Here is a 25,353-nt window from a genome sequence, read left to right as displayed (position 1 = left end):
CACTAGTGGCAGTGCTGTCTGTGCAGCACTAGTGGCAGTGTGGTCTGTCTGTGCAGCAGTAGTGACGTAGTAGCAGTGTGGTCTGTCTGTGCAGCAGTAGTGACATAGTAGCAGTGCGGTCTGTCTGTGCAGCACTAGTGGAGGCACTGTCTATGCAGCAGTAGTGACGTAGTGGCTGTGCTGTCTGTGCAGTGGCAGTACTTTCTGTGCAGCAGTAGTGCTTTCTTCAGTATGTAGTCTAGGACCTTTTACATCCACCTGAGCCACCACCAACTTGGGCAGATGGGATCTCAAAATAAAATCTCCTGAGCATGCGGAGTATGTTTTTTTTCCCATGGTTTGTGCTCCATACATCTGTGTAGCTTAAACATTGGAGCACAGTGAATTTTATAGCATCCTCCATTCTTGGACTCTTTTTATTCACCGTTTGACTTTAGTCTTGTCAGTTTTGTAACCAGACTTTTGTGTTACATCCCGTTTGCTTTTGTGTTGTTTGTTTTCTTAGTTTCTTTTTTCTTTTCTTACCACATGTTCCTTGTTTAGCCAGAGGAGCTTCTGTGACATGAGATCCATTTTAAGTATTTTCCTTCTCCATCATACAATAATACAGTTAAATTTAAGGCAAATAAATTAAGATTGTGCCATTACCTATGTCCTAGCAGATAGAATAGCTGGTATTACAGTCAGCTCATATCTGCTTGCCTTAAATCTTAAGCTTGAGTGCAGTTCTTCATAGCTGCAAAGGAAAGCACACATGACTTTTTATACTATCGTTTATGCATGTTTCAATCCCTTAGGGAGAATTTTGTTTTAATAGTTGTATTCTGTACATTCTTGTGTTCTAACTTTGTTAGTTTCTTGACTGGTTGCATGATTTTCTAAAAAAAGCACTTTTATTTGGTGTAGAATAATTCATTACAGCTGGGTAAAGTAGTTTGAATTTCATGTACTGATGCATATCTTAGGTACTGTACTTTTCATTATGTCACCTAAGAACATTACAACTGCAGTGTAATGCAATGTTTGTGTTTCCTTTTGCAGGAACCAGATGTGCAGAGACTGGAAGATAAAATTAACTGTGGTCAGATCGAAGAAGTGATTGTACAGGTAAGCAAAGTGTGATGTTTGCACAATATACTTGCTGTTATGTCACCACAGAGTAGTGTTAATGAGATGTCTTGCATAATGCAGTTAATGTCCAGATTCCAAAACCGGACCAAGTGTCATGCATGCAATTCCATAAGAAGTGTCTACTTCTCTGCGCAGATTATGGAAGTAAGGATACACACAAGTCTTGATAAGCAGCCCCATTCCATACTCTTAATTCTGTATTTACTTCCTGTCACTTTGGGACAAGTACAGAGTGGTAGAGCGGGTCTTGCCAGCATGCCTTTTTGATCCTTCTGTATGCCATTCCTACTTGCTTACAGAATAAAATATTGATGTTCTTCGTGTTTCAATGTTGCAGTCATCACATTTGGGTTATCCCTGCCAGGGTAGCTCTCAGTTGGCCCCAATACCAGTGGCTTAATATTTCTGCGTTGGTTGCCGTTGCTCCAGGACTGATGTCAGGTCGTCAGTGGTATAAAATAAGGCAGCCAACACCATTACATCATTCTTTCTTGCCAAGGAGCCAGAAGCAGTTCGCACAAGTGCCGGTCGGCCGCTACCTGAGTTTTCCATTTCCAAATTGAAGTTGAAGTCTTTTAAAGCTAAGTACCCCAATGTTCATCGTGTTACCCTGCTGCAGTCATCACACTTGGGTTATCCTGTCGTCAGGCGGTCCCGCAGTCGGCCTGAATTCCAAAGTCTTGGTCCGGCGTCGGTTGCTGTTGCTTCTTCCCTGACGTCAGTGCGCCAGGGGTATATAAGAGGCATCCAACGCCATTTTCTTCAATCTTTCTTGCCGCGCGGTGCCCAAAGCAGTTCGCAAGTGCCAGTCGGCCGACACCTGATATTTTCGAATCAAATTTCAGTCCGAAGTCTTCAAAGCTAAGTACCCCGTTGGGGAACCTATTCTTGCCTCAGTCCGATGTCAGAAAAAGTTAACAATTGCATTTCTTGTGGAAAGCAAATACCTCATAAGGACTTTCATTCTTATTGTATACCTTGCCTAGGCCCAGACCACGATGTCACTGGTTGTCGGTTTTGTGCTAGGTTCAATAAGCGAACTATAAAGCGACGCTTTGATTTCGCACGACACTACTTCGGCAGGAAATTTAATTATACTATGCCGTTGGAGCAACCGACTACCGGCGTGCATAAAAAACGCAAAGATAAAGACAGGCAGCCTAGATCCAAGCCAGACTCCGAGGCCTCAACTGGGCTGGTCGCCGGTTCTCCGGTTTTCAGTGAGGCGCCTACGCAGCCCCTGGCGACCGCAGAATTGCAACCCCAGTCCGCTTTGGATTCTCAAGCAGAGAGTTCTAGGCCGACGCAGCCATTTTCTTTAGGCCCTACCGACAACATTGCAGAAGGAGAAGCCGGTGCTGTGGAAACACCTTTGGTTACAGAAGGTGTCTTCAGACCGACTACTCTCACCATAAAATCTTATGCTAAGCTTAAGACTCCTCTAAAATCAAAAAAGACTGCACATCAGTCTCCATTTCAAGGCCCCATGCCTAAGAAACAGATGCTTAAAATGGCTGAAGATTTGATTTCTTTAATCAGGGGTTCCCAACCCCCCCAGATAAAAGGCCTAGACAAGAGGAGGAGTATGCCTCCTCTGATCAAGTGTCTATTTCCTCAGGCTCCTCTGAGGAACAGGATTACTCCTTTCCCCCTTATGAAGTTTCTGATGCTGAAGATTCCATTCCCTCAGCTTCTCCCCCTGAAGACTATTCCTTTGGGCAAACCTTACATGCCATGAGGGAACATTTCCACTGGGGAGGTCAGGACTACTCCGACTCAAATAAAAGGCTCAGAGAGTTTCTTTTACTCTCCCAGCACAGACCACTTGCTATCCCTCCAGTTTTAGACATTGTGGATGATGTTTACTTAGAATCTAGTCTAAATCCAGATTCTCTGCCTCCTGCTCCAGCCAAACCAGACAGATATTATAGAGTGCCTGACTCACACAAATTCCTTTACAAAAGCCCTGTTGCTGACCCAGAGACTATCTCCCAGGGTCCCAAAGGGGCTAAGGCTTCCATGGCTAAAAATCCTGTACCCTCTGAAAGGGACTCCAGAGCACTAGATAGGTGGGGGATGAAGGTTTACACCTCCGCTACTCTAGCTATGAGAGCACTAAATTGTCAATTTCACATGCTGAAATACCAGCAATTCCTAATGTCTCAAATAAAACAAAAGATGAGCACGCACCCTCAACAGTCTGAATTCAAGGAAATGCAGGATCTGTTGCATGCAGCTGAACAGGTGGGCAAACATACTTTACAATGTGGATTTGATTCCTTGGAAGCTTCCTGTAGAGCAGCTGTTACTGGGTCTGTTATATGTAGGCATGCTTGGTTAAAGGAACAAACTCTGCCTGATCATGTTAAAACAAAGTTACTAGATACACCTTTACAGCAGGATGTCTTATTTGGAGTTAAAGCAAAAGAGGTTTTAAAGAAAATGGAGGATAAGGCAAAATCTATGCAGACGGTCAAAGATTTCTTACAGGTACAACCCCCATGCTTCAACAGAAATTGGCCAAAAAAAAATTGGTCTTTTCCAGCTTCTGATAGACCACAGAGGGGTAAATACAGATGCCCAAGGGGCAGAGGTCAAGCACAAATCTCTTACAAACTTCGCCAGTGGGGCACTGCAACACAGAAGGGAGGAGAAGACCGGTCCCAAACTACTAGAAGATAAACACAATGACTTAACCCTCAAACTGCCAAGCAAAGCTCTCTTGGCAGCTCCCTTGGGAGGAAAATTAGCACTTTTTGCAGACAACTGGCGCATCATCACAAAGGACAAATGGGTCCTAGACATTATCTCACAAGGATACAGATTCCATTTCCACACCTTGCCAAGGATAAAAGGAATGCCAAACCTGCCACAAAATCAATGGGCAGAGACATAAAAACAAATTACAGCTCTCATGGACATGAGAGCCATTCAGCTGGTACCTACACAGGAGCAAGGCCAAGGATTTTACTCAAGGCACTTTCTAGTCCCCAGAAAGGACAAGGCTTGGAGACCCATTCTGGACCTTTCGATTCTAAACACCTTCTTGCAAGTACCCAAATTCAAGATGCTAACACTACAGAAGCTTCTTCCCATGTTGGGCAAGAAAGCTTGGCTAGTAACGTTGGACCTCAAGGAGGCATACCTGCATGTCCCTATCAGACAAAATTGCAGAAGATACCTCCGTTTCATTGCAGGTTCAATCCATTACCAATTCTCTGCACTGCCCTTTGGCTTATCTACTGCGTCCAGGGTCTTCACAAAATGCCTGGCACCAGTAATTGCATACTGCAGACAAAGAGGAATTCAAATATACCCATACCTGGACGACTGCCTCATCCAAGCAGAAAGCACGGACATTCTCTTACAACATCTGGCTTTTGTAAAACACCTTCTAAGTTGCCTAGGGTACAAAGTAAACAAAAAGAAATCAAAACTAGTACCCTCACAAAATATGACATTCCTGGGTGCCAGCTTGAATTCAACGGCCCAGATGGCTTATCTGACGTCAGACAAACAACTACAATTAAATCAATACTTCAAAATAATGGCGACAAAGACCCAACTCCCTACAAGAAAAATTCTGCAGGCCTTGGGCTTCATGGCATCTTACATACTACTAATACCACTTGCAAAACTGCATATGAGGAAATTACAATGGTACCTGAAAAGTGTATGGACTCAACACAGCCACAGCTTGGAAACAATGATACCTCTCATTCCCTGCCTTCAACAGGAGTTTCTGTGGTGGTCACAGGCATGTCACCTCAACAAGGGTCAGCCTTTCACCTTACCCCCAGCCAGGCAAACTATGACAACGGATGCATCGGACTATGCCTGGGGGGCACACATGGCAGGACAGTGCGTTCAAGGCATATGGACTGCAGATCAAAGAAATCTGCACATCAATCAAAAAAAATGCTAGCTGTACGGAATGCTCTGACAGCCTTCAAGGACCTTTTACATCCAGGACAGGTTATAATAAGGACAGACAACACCACAGTAATGGGGTAACATAAACAAGCAAGGGGATACACACTCCTACCCTCTATGCAGGCAAGCAATGACCTTGTGGAACACAGCACTGGCTTACCAAGTTCAATTACAAGCTCAATTCCTGCCAGGAAAAAAGAACACATTGGCAGACGACCTAAGCAGGAACATCATGGATCCCCACGAGTGGAAACTGGATCCACAAGTATTTGCAATGATAACTCAAAAATGGGGGCTCCCAGAATTAGACCTGTTTGCCAGCCCCCAAAACAACCAGCTATCAAAATTTTTGCACCAGGACATGTCACCATCAAGCTTGGAAAGTGGACGCACTCTCATTCAGTTGGAAAAATGCTGACAGTATATGCCTTTTCTCCATTGCCCCTTCTCACAAAGGTGCTGCTGAAAGTCAGGATGGAGAGACCCCAAATTATACTCATTGCCCCAGACTGGCCACGCCAGCACTGGTACCCACTACTGAGGAACATGGCCCACGGCCCACCATGGATTTTACCACAAATTCCTCATCTGCTCACACAGCAAGACAGTCAGATTCTACACAGCCAGCTCAAAACCTTAAATGTGGCTGCATGGCAAATCACCTAAGCAACCAGCCAGCTCCTCTTTCACAAGCTGTTATGGATGTCATTCTGGAGGCTAGGAGGCCCAGCAGCAGGAAAGCCTACTCAGAAAAATGGAAAAGATTTTGCGCCTGGAACCAAGCTAAAGGCCAAAATACCCTTGAGCGGAACATACCTCAGATTCTACAATATTTAACTGAGATGTTACACAAAGGACTTTCTTTTTCATCTATCAAAATCCACGCCTCAGCTATTTCAGCTCACTACAACACGGATGCTCCCTTGTTTTCACATCCACTTCTAAGGCAGTGCCTCAGAGGGGCCAAAAACATTAGGCCTCCCAGGACAGCACCAACACCAACTTGGGACCTCAACTTTGTTCTGGAAAAACTTACGCTGCCACCTTTTGAGCCAGCTTTCTCAGCTGATTTAAAGTTTATATCATGGAAGACTGCCCTGCTGCTAGCAATTACTTCAGCCAGAAGAGTCTCGGAGCTACAGGCACTAATGGCAGTAGAGCCTTTCCTCATTTTTCATCAAGACAGAGTTTCTCTATGAACTAACCCCTCCTTTATGGCAAAGGCGGTATCCAGTGTGGCTCTAAATCAAACCATCCATTTACCCACCTTCTTCCCAAATCCACAGAACAAAGGAGAAAGACTCCTGAACTCCTTGGACATTCACAGGCAACTACGTTACTACTTGGATAAAACTAAGGTTTTCAGAAAATCTGACCAGCTTTTTGTATCTTATGCTACAGCATCACAAGGAAAGGCTATCTCAAAACAGACCATTTCCAAATGGATAGGACATTGCATACGTTTTTGCTACACCCATCATGGAAAACCAGTTCCTGCTACCATAATGCCCCACTTCACCAGGGCAGCAGCTACATCTACAGCCTTCCTCAGGGGGTGCCAACCAAGGATATTCTGGAAGCTGCAACTTGGACTTCAGTACACACCTTCACCAAACACTATCACTTACCACTTTGCTCTAAGTCTAGAGCTGGCTTCGCCACTGCAGTTTTGCAGGGCCTTCTAGCCTCCTCTAACCCTGTTTGACTCCACCTCCCATCCTTAGCTTTGGGATTCAACCCAAGTGTGATGACTGCAGCAGGGTAACACAATGAACATAGTACAGTTTTGTACCTACCATAAATGTAGATGTTCGAGTTTATACCCTGCTGCAGTCCAGGTTACCTTCCCTCCATCCCCTCTGACCTAACTGAAACCTTTCAATTCCTTACAATCTGATACAACCTTTGTGGTGTATTTGCTTATAGCTGGAGGGATGTTTTGTTTGTGCTAAACTTTTATTATTGGTACTATCTACTGACCACCTTTTGGGGGGGCACCTGACATCTGGGGCAAGGAAAAACTGAAGAAAATGGCATTGGATGCCTCTTATATACCCCTGGCGCACTGACGTCAGGAAAGAAGCGACAGCAACTGACGCCGGACCAAGACTTTGGAATTCAGGCCGACTGCGGGACCGCCTGACGACAGGATAACCCAAGTGTGATGACTGCAGCAGGGTATACACTCGAACATCTACATTTATGGTAGGTACAAAACTGTACTTTGTGGATCCTTTTTTCTTGCTCTAACCAATGTCAGAAAAAATTAACAATTGTCTCGCCTGTGGAAAGCAAATACCACACCGAGACTTTCATTCTTACTGCATCACTTGCTTAGGCCCAGACCACGACGTCCCCCGCTGTCGCTTTTGTGCTTTGTTCAATGCCAGAACTATACGTTGTTGGGCCCTTATTGTAACTAGATATTTTTGCTCTCAGGCCTCGAATTTTGATATGGTTTCGGTAAGCCATCTGACAGCAGATCTTCCAAAAAAATGTAAGGATAAAGACAGAGACAAAACCGTACAGGTCCAAAACTGCCAACAACGACAGTTCTGTTAAGCTAGTCGTCAGTTCTCCGGTCTTCAGTGAGGTGCTTTCGCAGACACTGATGCCCACTTCTGTGGATTCGCAAGCTGCTACCGAGGCCCTTTCGGAGTCTGGTATGCCGCAAGACTCTTCATTGACTAAGAATCCTGTGGATATATCTACCTTGGATGGGTCCGGAGCCAGTGAGCTGGCACCAGCTTCCGAGGAAGTTCACACTACGCCAAAAAAAACACTGTAAAACCACGCCAAAAGCACAAAGCGAGATCCAAGACAGCAGCTTCCTCTAGGTGAAAAGTTTATTGATGAAAGATACCAATGGGAATGTCAGGACTACCCTCAGTCAAAAAAGAGACTCGGGGAATTCTTAGATCTTCCACAGCACAGACCTCTGGCCATTCCTCCTGTCCTGGATGTTGTGGATGATGTTTTTATGGAATCCAGTTTGACCCCTGGCACTCTTCCTCCTGCTCCCAGTAAACCTGACAGGTACTATAGAGTCCCTGTCTCTCTCAAATTTATTTTCAAAAATCCTTCTGCTGACCCTGAGGTTATCTCCCAAAGGCCTAAGGGAATTAAAGCAACTTCTGCTAAGAATCCCACTCCCTCAGATAGGGATCCCCAAGCATTAGACAGATGGGGTAAAAAAGTATACACCTCTGCTACTCTTGCTGTTAGAGCACTAAATTGTCAGTTCCATATGCTGAAATATCAGCAACATACCATGGAACTCCTCAAACAAAAAATGTATTTTCCTGCTTGTGCAGAAAATAGAGTTACAAGAGTTAATGCATTCTGCAAGTCAAGTAACTAAGCACATGTTACAGTGTGGTTTTGATGCCCTAGAAGCATCTTGCAGGGCAGCAGTCACTGGTTTTGTCCTTAGAAGGCATGCTTGGCTTAAGGAACAGTCCTTGCCAGACCATGTCAGTTCCAAATTATTGAATGCACCCTTGTACAAAGACAACTTATTTGGCACCAAGGCAGAAGAGGTCTTAAAAAAGATGGAAGAAAAAGCTAAATCTATGCAGACAGTTACTTCTTGCAGGTCCAGCCAAAGAGGTTCAGTAGGCATTGCCCCTCCAAGCACTGGTCCTTTCCTGCATCCTCCAGGTCTGCTCAGCCCAGACCCCGGGGAAGCAGGCCCCCCCAGACAACAGCCCCAGGGAATGCAGAGATCTAAGCAATGGAGGTCCTCCTCTTCAAAACCAGGGAGTGCTAAGCCACCCCCTCATGGTAAGAACTCACAATGACTTTACACTTCCACCCCTTCCCTCTGCCCACCTGCTCTTGCCCCTAGGAGGAAAACTCTACTTCCATGCAGGCACCTGGGCCACCATTACCAGTGACTGCTGGGTCCTCAACATAGTGTCCCAGGGATAAAAATTTTACTTCCACACTCTACCAACCCCAAAAGGGTTCCCAGATCTTCCCCCAAACCAGTGGACAGAGGCCAAAAAGCAAGTCCTTTCACTGCTCTCTAAGAGGGCAATAGAGCATGATGTTCTTACTGTTTCACTGTTGCAGTCATTACATTTGGGTAATCTGCTGGCAGGTTGCCCTCAGTCGGCCAGAATATCACAGTCTTGGGTCCTGTGTTGGTTGCTGTCTCCTCTTCCATGACGTCAGGTTATCAGGGTTATAAAACATGCAGATGCCGACATTTTATTTGGTCTTTCTTGCCGCGCGGTGCCCGAAGCAGAAGCAGTTCGCAAGTACCGGTCGGCCAACTCCTGAAATTTTCGTATTCGAGTTTCAGAACTGAAGTCTTCAATTAAAGCTAAGTACCCCATTGGGGAAACTTTTTCTTGCTCCTTACCGATGTCAGTAAAAGTTAATAATTACATTACTTGTGGGAAGCAAATACCTCATAAGGATTTTCATTTGTACTGTATTCCTTGCCTAGGCCCAGACCATAACGTGCCTTGCTGTCGGTTTTGTGCTAGATTTAACTAACGTACTATTAAGCATCGGTATATTTTTGCTTCAAAATATTTTGGATCCAGATTTAATTACCCTGAAATGTCGTCGGATAGCAATCCGACTAACGGAGTTCACAGAAAACACAAAGAAAAAGACAGAGACAGACCGTCTAGGTCCAAAACTGACGACGAAGCTTCTCCTAAGCCAGTCGCCAGTTCGCCGGTACTTAGTGAGGTGCTTTCGCAGCTCCTGATACCCGCTACTTTTGAGTTGCAGGCCTCTACCGAGACCCATGCGGAGTATGCCGTAAGATTCTCAGAGTATTGAACCCACGGATGTCTCTCCCTTGGATGGGTCCGGAGCCGCTGAGCAGGCACCGGCTTCTGAGGGTGTTTTCAGGCCTCAACATTTCTATATAAAACCGACGCCAGCTTCAAAAACAACTTCTAAGTCTAAAAAACCGACGCATGAGCCACGTGCTCAGGCCCCTATGCCTATAAAACAGGTGATCAAAATGGCTGAGGACTTAATTACCTTGATCAGGGGTTCCCAACCCCCCCCCCCCCCGCTAACAGGCCTAGGCAAGACACTGATTATGAATCTTCAGATCAGGTTTCTGTTTCTTCTGATTCCTCTTCTGATCAGGAATTTTTTATACCACCCTATGGGGATTCAGATGCAGAGGAATCCATCCCATCTGCATCTCCTCCTGAGAATTATTCTTTAGGAGAAACCTTGCATACTTTAAGGGAACATTTTCATTGGGAGAGTCAGGATTTCTCTGACTCAAAAAAGAGACTTGGGGATTTCCTTCTTCTTCCTCAGCATAGGCCTTTGGCTATATCTCCTGTATTAGACATTGTTGATGATGTGTTTTCGGAATCAAGCATGGCTCCTGATTCCCTACCTCTGGCTCCTAGTAAGCCAGGCAGATATTACAGGGTTCCTGACTCCCACAAATTTTTATTCAAAAATCCTGCTGCTGATCCTGAAACTATCTCATAGGGTCCCAAAGGTGTAAAGGCCTCTACAGCCAAAAATCCTACTCCCTCTGATAGAGATTCCAGGATGCTGGATAGATGAGGAAAGAAGGTTTATACGTCTGCAACCTTGGCAATTAGGGCCTTAAACTGCCAGTTTCATATGCTTAAATATCAACAGCATGTTATTGGTTTATTGAAACAGAAAATTATGTTGATTTCTGATTGTGTGAAAAATAAAGAATTACAGGAATTATTGCATGCAGCAGAACAGGTTGGAAAGCATACTTTGCAATGTGGTTTTGATTCCTTGGAGGCCTCTTGCAGGGTCACAGTTACTGGATCTGTGATTAGAAGGCATGCCTGGCTGAAGGAGCAAAATCTGCCTGATCATGTTAAAGCTAAATTGTTGGATGCACCTTTACAGCATGATACTCTGTTTAGTAATAAGGCAGAAGAGGTTTTAAAGAAAATGGAAGACAAAGCTAAATCTATGCAAACTGTAAAATATTTCTTACAAGTGCAGCCACCCAGATTCAGTAGGCACTGGCCTACTAAAAATTGGTCCTTTCCTGTGTCCAACAGAGCCTCACAAGGCAAATCCAGGCGCTCAAAAGGCTCTAGATACCAATCACAGGGTTCTTACAGGTTAAAGCAGTGGGGTGCCTCTACCTCCAAATCTGGAGGAAACAAAGCATAACCCTACAGTAAGCAGTCTCAATGACTTCCCTCTACCATCACCAAGCACTTATCTTTTGGCAGCCCCCTTGGGGGGAAAATTAGCATTTCATGCTCAAAATTGGCAGTTAATTACCCAGGAAAATTGGGTATTAAACATAGTATCCCAGGGGTACAGATTTCATTTCCATACTTAGCCAATTCCAAACGGTTTTCCAGATCTGCCACAAAATCAATGGGCAGAGGCTCAGAAACAAGTTGCGTCCGTCATGGATATGGGGGCTATTCAACCAGTACCAGAACAGGAAAAAGGACACAGTTTTTATTCAAGACTGTTCCTGGTACCCAGAAAAGACAATGCCTGGCGTCCAATACTGGACTTATCGATTTTGAACACGTTCTTGGACATTCCAAAATTCAAAATGCTGACTTTACAACAGCTACTGCCCATGCTGGGCAAGAATGCTTGGTTAGTGACTCTAGATTTAAAATAGGCATACCTGCATATCCCAATAAGGGAATCGTGCAGAAGATACCTCCGCTTCAAGGCAGGTTTTATGCATTACCAATTCTCTGCACTGCCCTTTTGGCTTATCTACTGCGCCCTGGGTCTTTACAAAGTGCCTGGCACCAGTAATTGCATTTTGCAGACAAAGAAGCATACAAATTTATCTTTACCTGGACAACTGTCTCATTCAAGCAGAGAACAAGGGCATTCTTCTTCAACATCTGGCGTTTGTAAAAAGGCTTCTAACATGCCTAGGGTACACAATAAACGAAAAGAAATCACAACTGGTACCCTCTCAAAAGATTACATTCCTGGGTGCAAGTTTGAATACAACTGCCCAGATGGCTTACCCTACGCCAGACAAACAAAGGCAACTGACTATATACTTCAAACAGATGGCAACAAAATCCCAGTTATCTGCAAGACAAATTCTGCAGGCTTTGGGGTTCATGGCATCCTGCATTCTACTAATTCCATATGCCAGACTGCATATGAGGAAACTTCAATGGTACCTAAAAAGTTTATGGAGTCAACATTGTCACAGTCTGGAAACAATGATTCCTCTCATTCCCTGCCTGCAGCAGGAGTTTCTTTGGTGGGCACAGACATATCAACAAAACAAGGGACAGTCTTTCACTCTACCCCCTGCCACCCAAACCCTAACTACAGACGCATCAGACTATGCTTGGGGGGCCCACCTGGCAGGGAGATGCATTCGGAGCATATGGAACCCAAAACAAATGCATCTGCATATCAACCAGAAAGAGATGCTAGCTGTTCAGAATGCCCTGACAGCCTTCAAGGGCTTACTTCATCCAGGACAACTACTGATAAAGACGGACAACACCACGGTTATGTGGTATATAAACAAGCAGGGGGATACACATTCGTACCCCCTTTGCAGACTAGCCATGGCATTGTGGGACACAGCCTTGACTTACCAAGTACATCTTCAAGCACAATTCCTGCCAGGAAAACAAAATACTCTGGCAGACGACCTAAGCAGAAATCTTATGGACCCTCACCAGTGGAAACTGGATCCACAAGTCTTCAGCATGGTAACACAGAAATGGGGGCACCCAGACATAGATCTATTTGCCTCTCAACTGGACAAATTCTGCACAAGGACTTATCACAGACAAGCATGGAAAGTGGATGCCCTATCCTTCAGTTGGAAAAACCTATCAGTCTACGCCTTTCCTCCTCTGCCTCTTCTCCCCAAAGTCTTACTAAAGGTCAGACAGGAAAAACCAAAAATGATCCTAATTGCCCCGGACTGGCCTCACCAGCACTGGTACCCAATTCTAAGGAATATGTCTCAATTCCCTCCTTGGTACTTGCCTCAAATACCTCATCTACTGTCTCAGCAGAGCAATCAAATTCTGCACAATCAGCTCCAAGCTCTGAACCTGGCAGCATGGCTGATCATGTAATTATTCAAACAACACCTCTCAGTAAATCTGTGATGGATGTCATTTTGGAAGCCAGAAGGCCTAGTACTTGAAAATCTTATGCTGATAAATGGTAGAGATTCTGTGCTTGGAACCAAGTACAAGGAGCGGGCACAGCTAAACCAAATATTCCTCAGATTTTACAATACTTGACTGAGATGCTTGACAGGGGCCTATCTTTTTCTTCATTAAAAATCCATGCCTCTGCCATCTCGGCTCATTACAACACGGAGCCTCCCATCATTTCTCATCCTCTGTTAAGATGGTATCTTAGAGGGGCCAAAAATTTAAGGCCTCCCAGAAGATCACCAACTCCTGCATGGGACCTTAGTTTTATGCTGGAAAAACTCATCCTGCCTCCTTTTGAACCAGCAGCTACTGTGGATATAAAGTTTTTATCTTGAAAAACAGCTTTCCTTTTGGCAATCACTTCAGCAAGAATGGTTTCAGAGCTACAGGCCCACATGGCTGTGGAGCCTTTTATTACATTTTACCCGGACAGGATGTCCCTCAGGACCAATCCTTCCTTTATGCCTAAGGTGGTATCCAGTGTGGTTCTTAACCAAACTATTCACCTGCCAACATTTTACCCAAATCCGCAGAACAAGGGGGAGCGGATACTGCATTCATTGGACATACACAGACAACTAAGATTTTACTTAAACAGGACCAAATGTCTAAGAAAATCTGAGCAACTACTGGTGGCATTTGCTGCAGGATCAGAGGGGAAGGCTATATGAAAGCAGACTATTTCTAAGTGGATAAGCCACTGTATTCGTTTCTGCTACTTGCATCATGGTAAACCGGTGCCCAAGGGAATCGGGTCACATTCCACCAGGGCTGCCTCTACCTCAGCAGCCTTTCTCAGAGGAGTTCCAACCAAAACATTCTAGAACCTACTACTTGGAGCTCTGTTCATACTTTTACAAAGCATTATCATTTGCCTCTCTTCTCTAAGTCTAGGGCAGGCTTTGCCACTGCAGTTCTGCAGGGCCTTATAGCCGCTCCTAATGCTATTTAGTTCCATCCTCCCATCCATAACTTAGGGATTCTACCCAAATGTAATGACTGCAACAGTGAAACATGAAGAACCTAGTACAGTTGTGTACACTTACCATAAATGTAGATGTTCGAGTGTATTTACTGTTGCAGTCGGGTTACCCACCCGCCATCCCCCTTTTTTCTAGAACTTCTCTTTCCTTCACTATATTCTAAAGCCTTTGTGGTGTATTTGCTTTCAGATGAAGGTAAAGTTTATGTTGCTAAAAGTGCATTTACATGTATATTGTTGTTTTTATATATAATTTAATTATTGTTATTTATTTTTTTTGCTCCGCATCTGAAGCAAGAAAAACTGAATAAAATTGCATCGGCTGCATGTTTTATACCCCTGACAACCTGACGTCATGGAAGAGGAGACAGCAACCGACGCAGAACCCAAGACTTTGATATTCAGGCCGACTGAGGGCAACCTGCCAGCAGATTACCCAAATGTAATGACGGCAACAGTGAATACACTCGAACATCTACATTTATGGTGAGTGTACACAACTGTACTTTATGTATACTGCGACAGTGAATACACTCGAACATCTACATTTATGGTGAGTGTACACAACTGTACTTTATGTATACTGCGACAGTGAATACACTCGAGCATCTACATTTATGGTGAGTGTACACAACTGTACTTTATGTATACTGCGACAGTGAATACACTCAACATCTACATTTATGGTGAGTGTACACAACTGTGCTTTACTGCATTACAGATAGGCCAGGGTTTCTACTCCAGACTCTTCCTGGTACCCAGAAAAGCGGGCACATATGGCGCTCCATCCTCACTCTATCCTTTCTAAACACCTTTCTGGTGATAACAAAATTCTCACCTTCCAGCAACTCTTACCTATGCTCTCCAAGGATGCTTGGTTAGCCACCCTAGACCTAAAAGAGGCCTACCTACACATCTCCATCAGGGAATCATGCAGGAAATACCTACATTTCAGGGCAGTATCACTGCACTTTCAGTTCTCTGCACTTCCCTTTGACTTATCCACTGCTTCCAGTGTTTTCACAAAATGTCTGGCTCCCGCCATTGCTTTTCGCAGACAAAGAAATATTCAAATTTACCCATACTTAGACGACTGCCTGATTCAGGCAGAGAGTCAGGAAAAGCTGCTAAAGCACCTCACCTTTGTAAAGGACCTACCGACCTCCTTGGGGTATACTATCAATGAAAAGAAATCCAAAGTAGTACCCACACAAAAAAGTTGTATCCCTGGGAGCAAGCCTGGACGCAGCATCCCAGATGGCATTTCTTACACCAGAGAAACAAACCTACCTGGCAGGCTACTTCTCTCAACTAGCCACCAGACCCGCAAGGAAAATCCTGCAAGCTCTGGGGTTCATGGCTTCTTGCATTCTACTCAGTCCATATGCCAGACTGCATATGAGGAAACTGTAATGGTACCTAAAAAGCCTTTGGTGTCAGTACTTCCAAGACCTGGAAACTGTTATACCAATGATACCTTGTTTAAGGAAAGATTTTCTTTGGTAGGCAGCAGCATGCTGCCACAACAAGAGACTTCCTTTTTCACAACCCCAAGCCGCCCAGACCCTCACCACAAGACGCATCAGACTATGCCTGAGGTGCACACATGGGCAGCAGGTGCATTCAGGGCCAGTGGAGCCCAAATCAAATAATCTGCACATCATCCAAAAAAGATGTTAGCTGTTCAGCACGCTTTGACATCCTTCAGACCCCTACTCTCCCCAGAGCCTCTACCGATCAAAACAGGCAACACCACAGTGATGTGGTATATCAACAAGCAGGAAGGGACTCACTCGTACCCTCTGTGAAGGCTCGCCATGACCCTTTAGCACACGGCCTCAGCCATGCAACTACACCTGTTAGCACAATTCCTGCCAGGCTCTTTAAACTCTCTGGCAGACAACTAAAGCAGAAATCTTCTGGACCCACACGAGTGGCAGCTAGACCAAAGAACGTTCACCCTTGTAACCCAGAAATGGAGCACCCCGAAGGTCGACCTCTTTGCCTCCCACTCCAACCATCAGCTCAGCAAATTCTGCACCAGGGAACCTCACAGCAAGGCCTGGAAAGTGGATGTTCTATTCTTCCAGTGGGTCAACCTCTCGGTCTATACATTTCCCCCTCTACCACTCATTTCAAGGGTGCTGCTCAAAATAAGGGAGGAAGAAACCGAGGACAATCCTGATTGCCCCAGACTGGCCATGCCAGCCCTGGTACCCATTGTTGTGCAACCTGTCATCCCTGCCACCATGGCATCTCCCTCCGATCCCAACACTCCTGACCCAGAGGAATGGAGAATTCATGCATCCCCAATTGCAGACCCTCAACCTGGCAGCCTGGCTTATTGCCTGACCACTTCACAAGCTGCCAATCTAAGCAAACAAGTTCTAGATGTGATACGCGAGGCCAGACGCCCCAGCACTAGAAAGCCTTATGCTGACAAGTGGAAAAGGTTTTGCACCTGGATCCAGGCTAAGGGAGTTGGAACTGCACAGCCCTCCCTACCTCTCATCCTGGACTACCTGGCTGACCTACTACACAGGGGTCTATCCTTCTTTTCTATTAAAATTCATGCCTCTGCCATCTCTGCTCATTTCAGCATAGAGCCACCTCTTTTCTCCCACCCTCTCATCAAACAGTTCTTAAGAGGGGCTAACAACTTGAGGCCACCCAGAAGAGCACCTACCCCAGGCTGGGACCTAAACTTTGTGTTGGAAAAGCTCACCTTGCCCCCCTTTGAACCAGCAGTTTCAGCAGAGTTAAAGTTTCTCTCTTGGAAGACAGCCTTGCTTCTGGCCATCACTTCAGCTAGAAGAGTATTCGAGCTACAAGCACGTATTGCTGTAGAGCCCTTCATCATTTTCCATGCTGACAGGGTCTCCCTCAGGACTAACCCCACCCTTCATGCCAAAAGTGGTGTCCAGTGTGGCTCTCAACCAATCCATGCATTTACCCACCTTTTTCCCTAACCCACAAAACAAGGGGGAAAGGATTCTGCAATCTCTAGATGTGCACAGGCAGCTCTGATGCTACCTAGACAGGACTAAATCATTTAGAAAGACTGATCCAGTTGTTAGCTTTGCTGCAGGAGCAGAGGGCAAGGCCATATCCAAACAAACCATTTCCAAATGGAAAGCACACTGCATCCATTTCTGCAGCAAGGGAAACATCCCCCCAAGGGGGTCAGGACACATTCTACCAGAGCAACTTCCACCTCTGCAGCTTTCCTCAGAGGGGTCCCAACCAAGGGCATCCTGGAGGCTGCAACTTGGGCATCTATTCATACCTTCACCAAGCATTGCCACCTGCCTATCTTCTCCAAATCCAGGGCAGGCTTTGCCACTGCAGTCTTGCAGGGCATCCTAGCCAGCCCCCAGCCTTCTTGACTGCCTCCACCCTTTTCTTCAGCTTTGGGAATCAACCCAAATGTGATGACTGCAACAGTGAAACACGAAGAACATAGTACAGTTGTGTGCACTTACCATAAATGTAGATGTTCACGTGTATTCACTGTTGTAGTCCTGGTTTCCCTCCCTCCATCCCACTTGTCTCTCTCTCACTGTTGTAGTCCTGGTTTCCCTCCCTCCATCCCACTTGTCTCTCTCTGTTTCTCACTCTTACTCACTCTCTCTCTCTCTCTCTCTCCTTTCAAGGAATTTTTTATATTTACTTTCTACTGGTGGTGTTCTTCTACCATAACCTAACTCCCTCTTGGGAGCTCCTGACAGTTAGGGCAAGAAAAACTGATGTAATGGAGTCCACTAACAAGTGTACCAGTGCTGGTCTTTCATTTAGGGCCCCCTATTTTTCTCTTTGTCTATACTATGCCTTCCCTGTCGAGGACTGATGTATCAATCTCTAACCTGCAGTCCAAATAAATTCTTGGCCTCTTCCCATTCTGTTACTTTTCTGTCTCAAGTTATTTGCTCCAAATACCTTGGTTTCCTGTGCCAGTTTTCTCCAATAAATTCCAGCCCCCTCTTGTTTATATCCCTGATTGCGTCATCATTTATTTGCGTTACACAAATTTTCCATCTGGTGAGATGCTTTGTAATTTTTCCAAATGGGAGGGTACCTCCGCTTATCTGATTAGATCCAGGTTTTTGCACAACACTGGATATTAACATATCGTGGAACTCTCTGCCTCTCCTGTACGAAAAATCACTGAGTAATACAGGAGAAGCAAGGGATATATCCAGGGTTAGGATGCGCTGATTCTGTAACCTTTAAAAAGGCATTAGACAAAATTCCCTATGTGGTAAAAAACTTTTATCCTGTGGCACTTCCTAGTCTGTTTCTTTCTCAGTATTAAGATTGGGGGCATAAAAAATAATTGTAGACTGTCTTCTTTCACACTTCTGAAATTGTGACTTTATGTAGCCCCTTAGGGGGAGCACCTGCTTGGCATTTACTGTTGCTGTACTAGCAGAGTATTGCTGTAAAATCACTGTTTGAGAATATCCTGCAAGTAAAACATGAAATGCTTGAGTAACTTTTGAATTTGGAATATAAAGAAATGCTGAATGTGCAGTTTTAGCTGTCAGACTTGTGTGTAATTACTTGAAAATCTAGAGCTCTTCGTAACTACCTGAAGCTTTGAGATATTCATCGTGTTACCCTGCTGCAGTCATCACACTTGGGTTATCCTGCCGTCAGGCGGTCCCGCAGTCAGCCCGAATTCCAAAGTCTTGGTCCGGCGTCAGTTGCTGTCGCTTCTTCCCTGACGTCAGAGCACCAGGGGTATATCAGAGGCATCCGACACCATTTTCTTCAGTCTTTCTTGCCGCGCGGTGCCCGAAGCAGAAGCAGTTCGCAAGTGCCGGTCGGCCGACACCTGAGATTTTCCAATCGAGTTTCAGTCCGAAGTCTTCAAAGCTAAGTACCCCGTTGGGGAACCTTTTCTTGCCTCAGTCCTATGTCAGAAAAAGTTAACAATTGCATTTCTTGTGGGAAGCAAATACCTCATAAGGACTTTCATTCTTTTTGTATACCTTGCCTAGGCCCAGACCACGACGTCACTGGTTGTCGGTTTTGTGCTAGGTTCAATAAGCGAACTATAAAGCAACGCTTTGATTTCGCACGACACTACTTCGGTAGAAAGTTTAATTACACTATGCCGTCGGAGGAACCGACTACCGGCGTGCATAAAAAATGCAAAGATAAAGACAGGCAGCCTAGATCCAAGCCAGACTCCGAGCCCTCGGCTGGGCCGGTCGCCGGTTCCCCGGTTTTCAGTGAGGCGCCTACGCAGCCCCTGGCTACTGCTGAATTGGATCCCCCAACAGAGAGTTCTAGTCCGACGCAGCCATTTTCTTTAGGCCCTACCGACGACATTACAATAGGAGAAGCCGGTGCTGTAGAAGCACCTTCGGTTTCTGAAGGCGTCTTCAGACCGACTACTCTCACCATAAAATCTTATGCTAAGCTTAAGACTCCTCTAAAACCAAAAAAGCCTACACTTCAGTCTCCAGGTCAAGGCCCTATGCCTAATAAACAGATGCTTAAAATGGCTGAAGATTTGATTTCTTTGATCAGGGCTTCCCAACCCCCCCCCCCCGACAAAAGGCCTAGACAAGAGGAGGATTATGCCTCCTCTGATCAAGTGTCTGTTTCCTCGGGCTCCTCTGAGGAACAGGATTACTCCTTTCCCCCTTATGAAGATTCTGATGCTGAAGACTCCATTCCCTCAGCTTCTACCCCTGAAGATTATTCTTTTGGGGAAACCTTACATACCATGAGGGAACATTTCCACTGGGAAGGTCCGGACTACTCCGACTCAAAGAAGAGGCTCAGAGAGTTTCTTTTACTCCCCCAGCACAGACCACTTGCTATCCCCCCAGTTTTGGACATTGTGGATGATGTTTTCTTAGAATCTAGTCTAAATCCAGATTCTCTGCCTCCTGCTCCAGCCAAACCAGATAGATACTATAGAGTGCCTGACTCGCACAAATACCTATACAAAAGCCCTGTTGCTGATCCAGAGACCAGGGTCCCAAAGGGGATAGGCTTCTATGGCTAAAAATCCTGTACCCTCTGAAAGGGACTCCAGAGCACTAGATAGGTGGGGGAAGAAAGTTTACACCTCAGCTACTCTAGCTATGAGAGCACTAAATTGTCAATTTCACATGCTTAAATACCAGCAATTCCTAATGTCTCAAATAAAACAAAAGATGGGCACGCACCCTCAACAGTCTGAATTCAAGGAAATGCAAGATCTGTTGCATGCAGCTGAACAGGTGGGCAAACATACTTTACAATGTGGTTTTGATGCCTTGGAAGCTTCCTCTAGAGCAGCTGTTAATGGGTCTGTTATACGTAGGCATGCTTGGTTAAAGGAACAATCTCTGCCTGATCATATTAAAGCAAAGTTACTGGATGCACCCTTACAGCAGGATGTCTTATTTGGGGTTAAAGCAGAGGGGGTTTTAAAGAAAATGGAGGATAAGGCAAAATCTGTGCAGACGGTCAAAGATTTCTTACAGGTACAGCCCCCACCCTTCAGCAGAAATTGGCGAACAAAAAATTGGTCCTTTCCAGCTTCTGACAGACCACAGAGGGGTAAATACAGGCGCCCAAGGGGCAGAGGACAAGCACAAATCCCTCACAAACCTCGCCAATGGGGCACTGCAACACAGAAGGGAGGAGAAGACAGGTCCCAAACTACTAGAAGGCAAACACAATGACTTAAACCTCAAACTGCCAAGCAAAACTCTCTTGGCAGCTCCCTTGGGAGGAAAATTTGCACTTTTGCAGACAACTGGCGCATCGTCACAAAGGACAAATGGGTCCTAGACGTTATCTCACACGGATACAGATTCCATTTCCACACCTTGCCAAGGATAAAAGGAATGCCAAACCTGCGACAAAATCAATGGGCAGAGGCAAAAAACAAATTACAGCTCTCATAGACAAGAGAGCCATTCAGCTGGTACCTACACAGGAGCAAGGCCAAGGATTTTACTCAAGGCTCTTTCTAGTTCCCAGAAAGGACAATGCTTGGAGACCCATTCTGGACCTTTCAATTTTAAACACCTTCTTGCAAGTACCCAAATTCAAGATGCTAACACTACAGCAGCTTCTTCTCATGTTGGGCAAGAAAGCTTGGCTAGTAACTTTGGACCTCAAGGAGGCATACCTGCATGCCCCTATCAGACAGAATTGCAGAAGATACCTCTGTTTCATTGCAGGTTCAACCCATTACCAATTATCTGCACTGCCCTTTGGCTTATCTACTGCGCCCAGGGTCTTCACAAAATGCCTGGCACCAGTAATTGCATACTGCAGACAAAGAGGAATTCAGATATACCCATACCTGGACGACTGTCTCATCCAAGCGGGGAAGCAAGGACATTCTCTTACAAAACCTGGCTTTTGTAAAACATCTTCTAAGTTGCCTAGGGTACACAGTAAACGAAAAGAAATCAAAACTAGTGCCCTCACAAAATATGACATTCCTGGGTGCCAGCTTGAATACAACGGCCCAGATGGCTTATCTGACGCCAGACAAACAACTACAATTAACTCAATACTTCAGAACAATGGCAACAAAGACCCAACTCCCTGCAAGAAAAATTCTGCAGGCCTTGGGCTTCATGGCATCTTGCATACTACTAATACCATTTGCAAAACTGCATATGAGGAAATTACAATGGTACCTAAAAAGCGTATGGACTCAACACAGCCACAGCTTGGAAACAATGATACCTCTCATTCCCTGCCTTCAACAGGAGTTTCTCTGGTGGTCACAGGCATGTCACCTCAACAAGGGTCAGCCTTTCACCCTACCCCCAGCCAGACCAACTATGACAGCAGATGCATCGGACTATGCCTGGGGGGCACACACTGGCAGGATGGTGCATTCAAGGCATATGGACTGCAGATCAAAGGAATCTGCACATCAATCAAAAAGAAATGCTAGCTGTACAGAATGCTCTGACAGCCTTCAAGGACCTCTTACATCCAGGACAGCTTATCATAATGACAGACAACACCACAGTAATGTGGTACATAAACAAACAAGGGGGTACACGCTCCTACCCTCTATGCAGGCAAGCAATGACCTTGTGGAACACAGCACTGGCTTACCAAGTTCAATTACAAGCTCAATTCCTGCCAGGAAAAAAGAACACATTGGCAGACGACCTAAGCAGAAACATCATGGATCCCCACGAGTGGAAACTGGATCCACAAGTATTTGCAATGATAGCTCAAAAATGAGGGCTCCCAGACATAGACCTGTTTGCCAGCCCTCAAAACTATCAGCTAACAAAATTTTGCACAAGGACTTTTCACCATCAAGCTTGGAAAGTGGACGCACTCTCCTTCAGTTGGAAAATGCTAACAGTATATGCCTTTCCTCCATTACCCCTTCTCACAAAGGGGCTACTGAAAGTCAGGATGGAGAGACCCCAAATGATACTCATTGCCCCAAACTGACCACACCAGCACTGGTACCCACTATTAAGGAATATGGCCCAGGGCCCACCATGGATTCTACCACAAATTACCCACCTGCTCACACAGCAAGACAATCAGATTCTACACAGCCAGCTCAAAACCTTAAACTTGGCTGCATGGCAAATCACCTAAGCAACCAGCCAGCTCCTCTCTCACAGGCTGTTATGGATGTTATTCTGGAGGCCAGGAGGTCCAGCACCAGGAAAGCCTACTCAGACAAATGGAAAAGGTTTTGTGCCTGGAACCAAGCTAAAGGACAAAATACCCTTCAGCCTGACTTACCTCAGATTCTGCAATATTTAACTGAGATGTTACACAAAGGGCTTTCTTTTTCATCTATTAAAATCCACACCTCACCTATTTCTGCTCACTACAACACAGATCCTCCCTTATTTTCACATCCACTCCTAAGGCAGTTTCTCAGAGGGGCCAAAAACATTAGGCCTCCCAGGAGAGCACCAACACCTACTTGGGACCTCAACTTTGTTCTGGAAAAACTCACGCTATCTCCTTTTGAGCCAGCTTTCTCAGCTGACTTAAAGTTTATATCATTGAAGACTGCCCTGCTGCTAGCAATTACTTCAGCAAGAAGAGTTTCAGAGCTTCACGCACTAATGGCAGTAGAGCCTTTCATCATTTTTCATCAAGACAGAGTTTCTCTACAAACTAACCCATTTTATGCCTAAGGTGGTATCCAGTGTGGCTCTAAATCAAACCATCCATTTACCCACCTTCTTTCCAAATCCACAAAACAAAGGAGAAAGACTCCTGCATTCCTTGGACATTCACAGGCAGCTACATTACTACTTGGATAAAACTAAGGTTTTCAGAAAATCTGACCAGCTTTTTGTATCCGATTCTACAGCATCACAAGGAAAGGCTATCTCAAAACAGACCATTTCCAAATAGATAGGACATTGCATACGTTTTTGCTACACCCACCATGGAAAACCAGTTCCTGCTAGCATAAGACCCCACTCTACCAGGGCAGCAGCTACATCTACAGCCTTCCTCAGGGGGGTGCCAACCAAGGATATTCTGGAAGCTGCAACTTGGAGTTCAGTATACACCTTCACCAAACATTACCACTTACCACTTTACTCTAAGACTAGAGCTGGCTTCGCCACTGCAGTTTTGCAGGGCCTTCTAGCCTCCTCTAACCCTGTTTGACTCCACCTTCCTTCCTTAGCTTTGGGATTCTACCCAAGTGTGATAACTGCAGCACGGTAACACGATGAACATAGTACAGTTTTGTACCTACCATAAATGTAGATGTTCGAGTGTATACCCTGCTGCAGTCCAGGTTACCCCTCCCTCCATCCCCTCTGACCTAGCTGAACTTATCTCTACCACTCTATCCTATACTACCTCTGTGGTGTATTTGCTTGTGCCTAAGGGTTTTGTTTTATTTTTTCATATAGCTATATGTATATATATATATATATATATATATATATATTTTTTTTGCCTACCTATTAGGGGCACCTGACATCTGGGGCAAGAAAAACTGAAGAAAATGGCGTCTGATGCCTCTGATATACCCCTGGCACTCTGACGTCAGGGAAGAAGCAACAGCAACCGACGCCGGACCAAGACTTTGGAATTCGGGCCGACTGCAGGACCGCCATGGCAAGATAACCCAAGTGTGATGACTGCAGCAGGGTATACACTCGAACATCTACATTTATGGTAGGTACAAAACTGTACTTTCTGAGATCGTGTAATTTTTAAGGATGATATAATTGTATTAGCATAGTATCAGCTGATTTAACTGTATTGCTTTCAAAAGTAACAATCTGTAGTAAATCACATGTTAAACAGAAATGAAGGCCCTAATTTCATTCTTAGTATTGTGCCAAACTTGCCACTCTGACAATGTTTTGAGGTTCACAAGACAGTGTAGTGTTATGGTAGTGGTGTTCCTCCCTTTTACATATTCCCAGAGTCTTCATTCCCAGAAATGTAGTTGCACAGTGCTGCTCTCCAAACTCCACATTTAGAGAATCAGCATTTTACCACACACATCCACTTGGGGTGTGTTTGTGCAGCATAAAATTGTCTTATATTGCCCTCATTATCCCTTGGTTCTTAGATGAAAATTCACGTGATATAGGTTTCTTCAAAGCATTATTTCATTGTAAGTTCATATTTATGTTCTGTTATACATTTGTTTGCATTTGTTTAGGGTTAGGTGGACTGATTAAGCAGGACCCCAAGTCAGTGTTTGTTGCAGTGTATTTTTGTGCATGCAGTCAGCAACAGTGTAGCACTATAACAATGTTTTTATCACACATAGGCTGAGAAGGAGCTGTCTTTGGCCAGGAAGATGGTTGAATGGAAGCCATGGGAACCTTTAGTTGAAGAACCTCCTCCAAACCAGTGGAAATGGCCAATTTAGTGTACCATTATTTGTGTGTTCTGCAAAATAATTTAAAAGATGTTTAAATGTTTAATTAAAATGGATACAAAACAATGTTTTTCTTTTTCTTGGTTATATTTGCAGTATAGTGACAGCCATTTTGTTACCATTACAGATTTGCTTCAGAACCATTGTAATACTGGCATTCTTCTTTTGAAGCAATTGGGCTTTTTTGGAACAAGAGTTAAGAGAAAAAAAAACACAACCCTTCTGAGTTATATTGTTAGGCTAACAAAAGTGGAAGAAAGGGCATTGTGTTTCTTGTTTGTTAGTAG

General features: G+C 44.9%; 1 protein-coding gene across 3 annotated transcripts in view; it reads left to right on the top strand.

The window, feature by feature from the left end:
• NDUFA5 (NADH:ubiquinone oxidoreductase subunit A5) overlaps positions 1–25,132 on the top strand; it is a 245,421-nt gene extending 220,289 nt beyond the window's left edge. For all 3 annotated transcript variants that reach the window (XM_044088766.1, XM_044088768.1, XM_044088767.1), the window contains exons 4-5: positions 1,042–1,107; positions 24,956–25,132. In XM_044088766.1, the coding sequence (XP_043944701.1) occupies positions 1,042–1,107; positions 24,956–25,057 (168 nt within the window). In that variant the 3' untranslated portion in view covers positions 25,058–25,132. The remainder of the gene's footprint in view (positions 1–1,041; positions 1,108–24,955) is intronic.
• Positions 25,133–25,353: the final 221 nt, after the last annotated feature.

This window comes from Protopterus annectens, chromosome 11.part0 (assembly GCF_019279795.1).
Source record: "Protopterus annectens isolate FY-2018-M chromosome 11.part0, PAN1.0, whole genome shotgun sequence".
NCBI classification, from domain to species: Eukaryota; Metazoa; Chordata; order Ceratodontiformes; family Protopteridae; genus Protopterus; species Protopterus annectens.
Note: the sequence above shows the minus strand (reverse complement) of the source record. Positions and strands in the feature narration are given on the sequence as shown.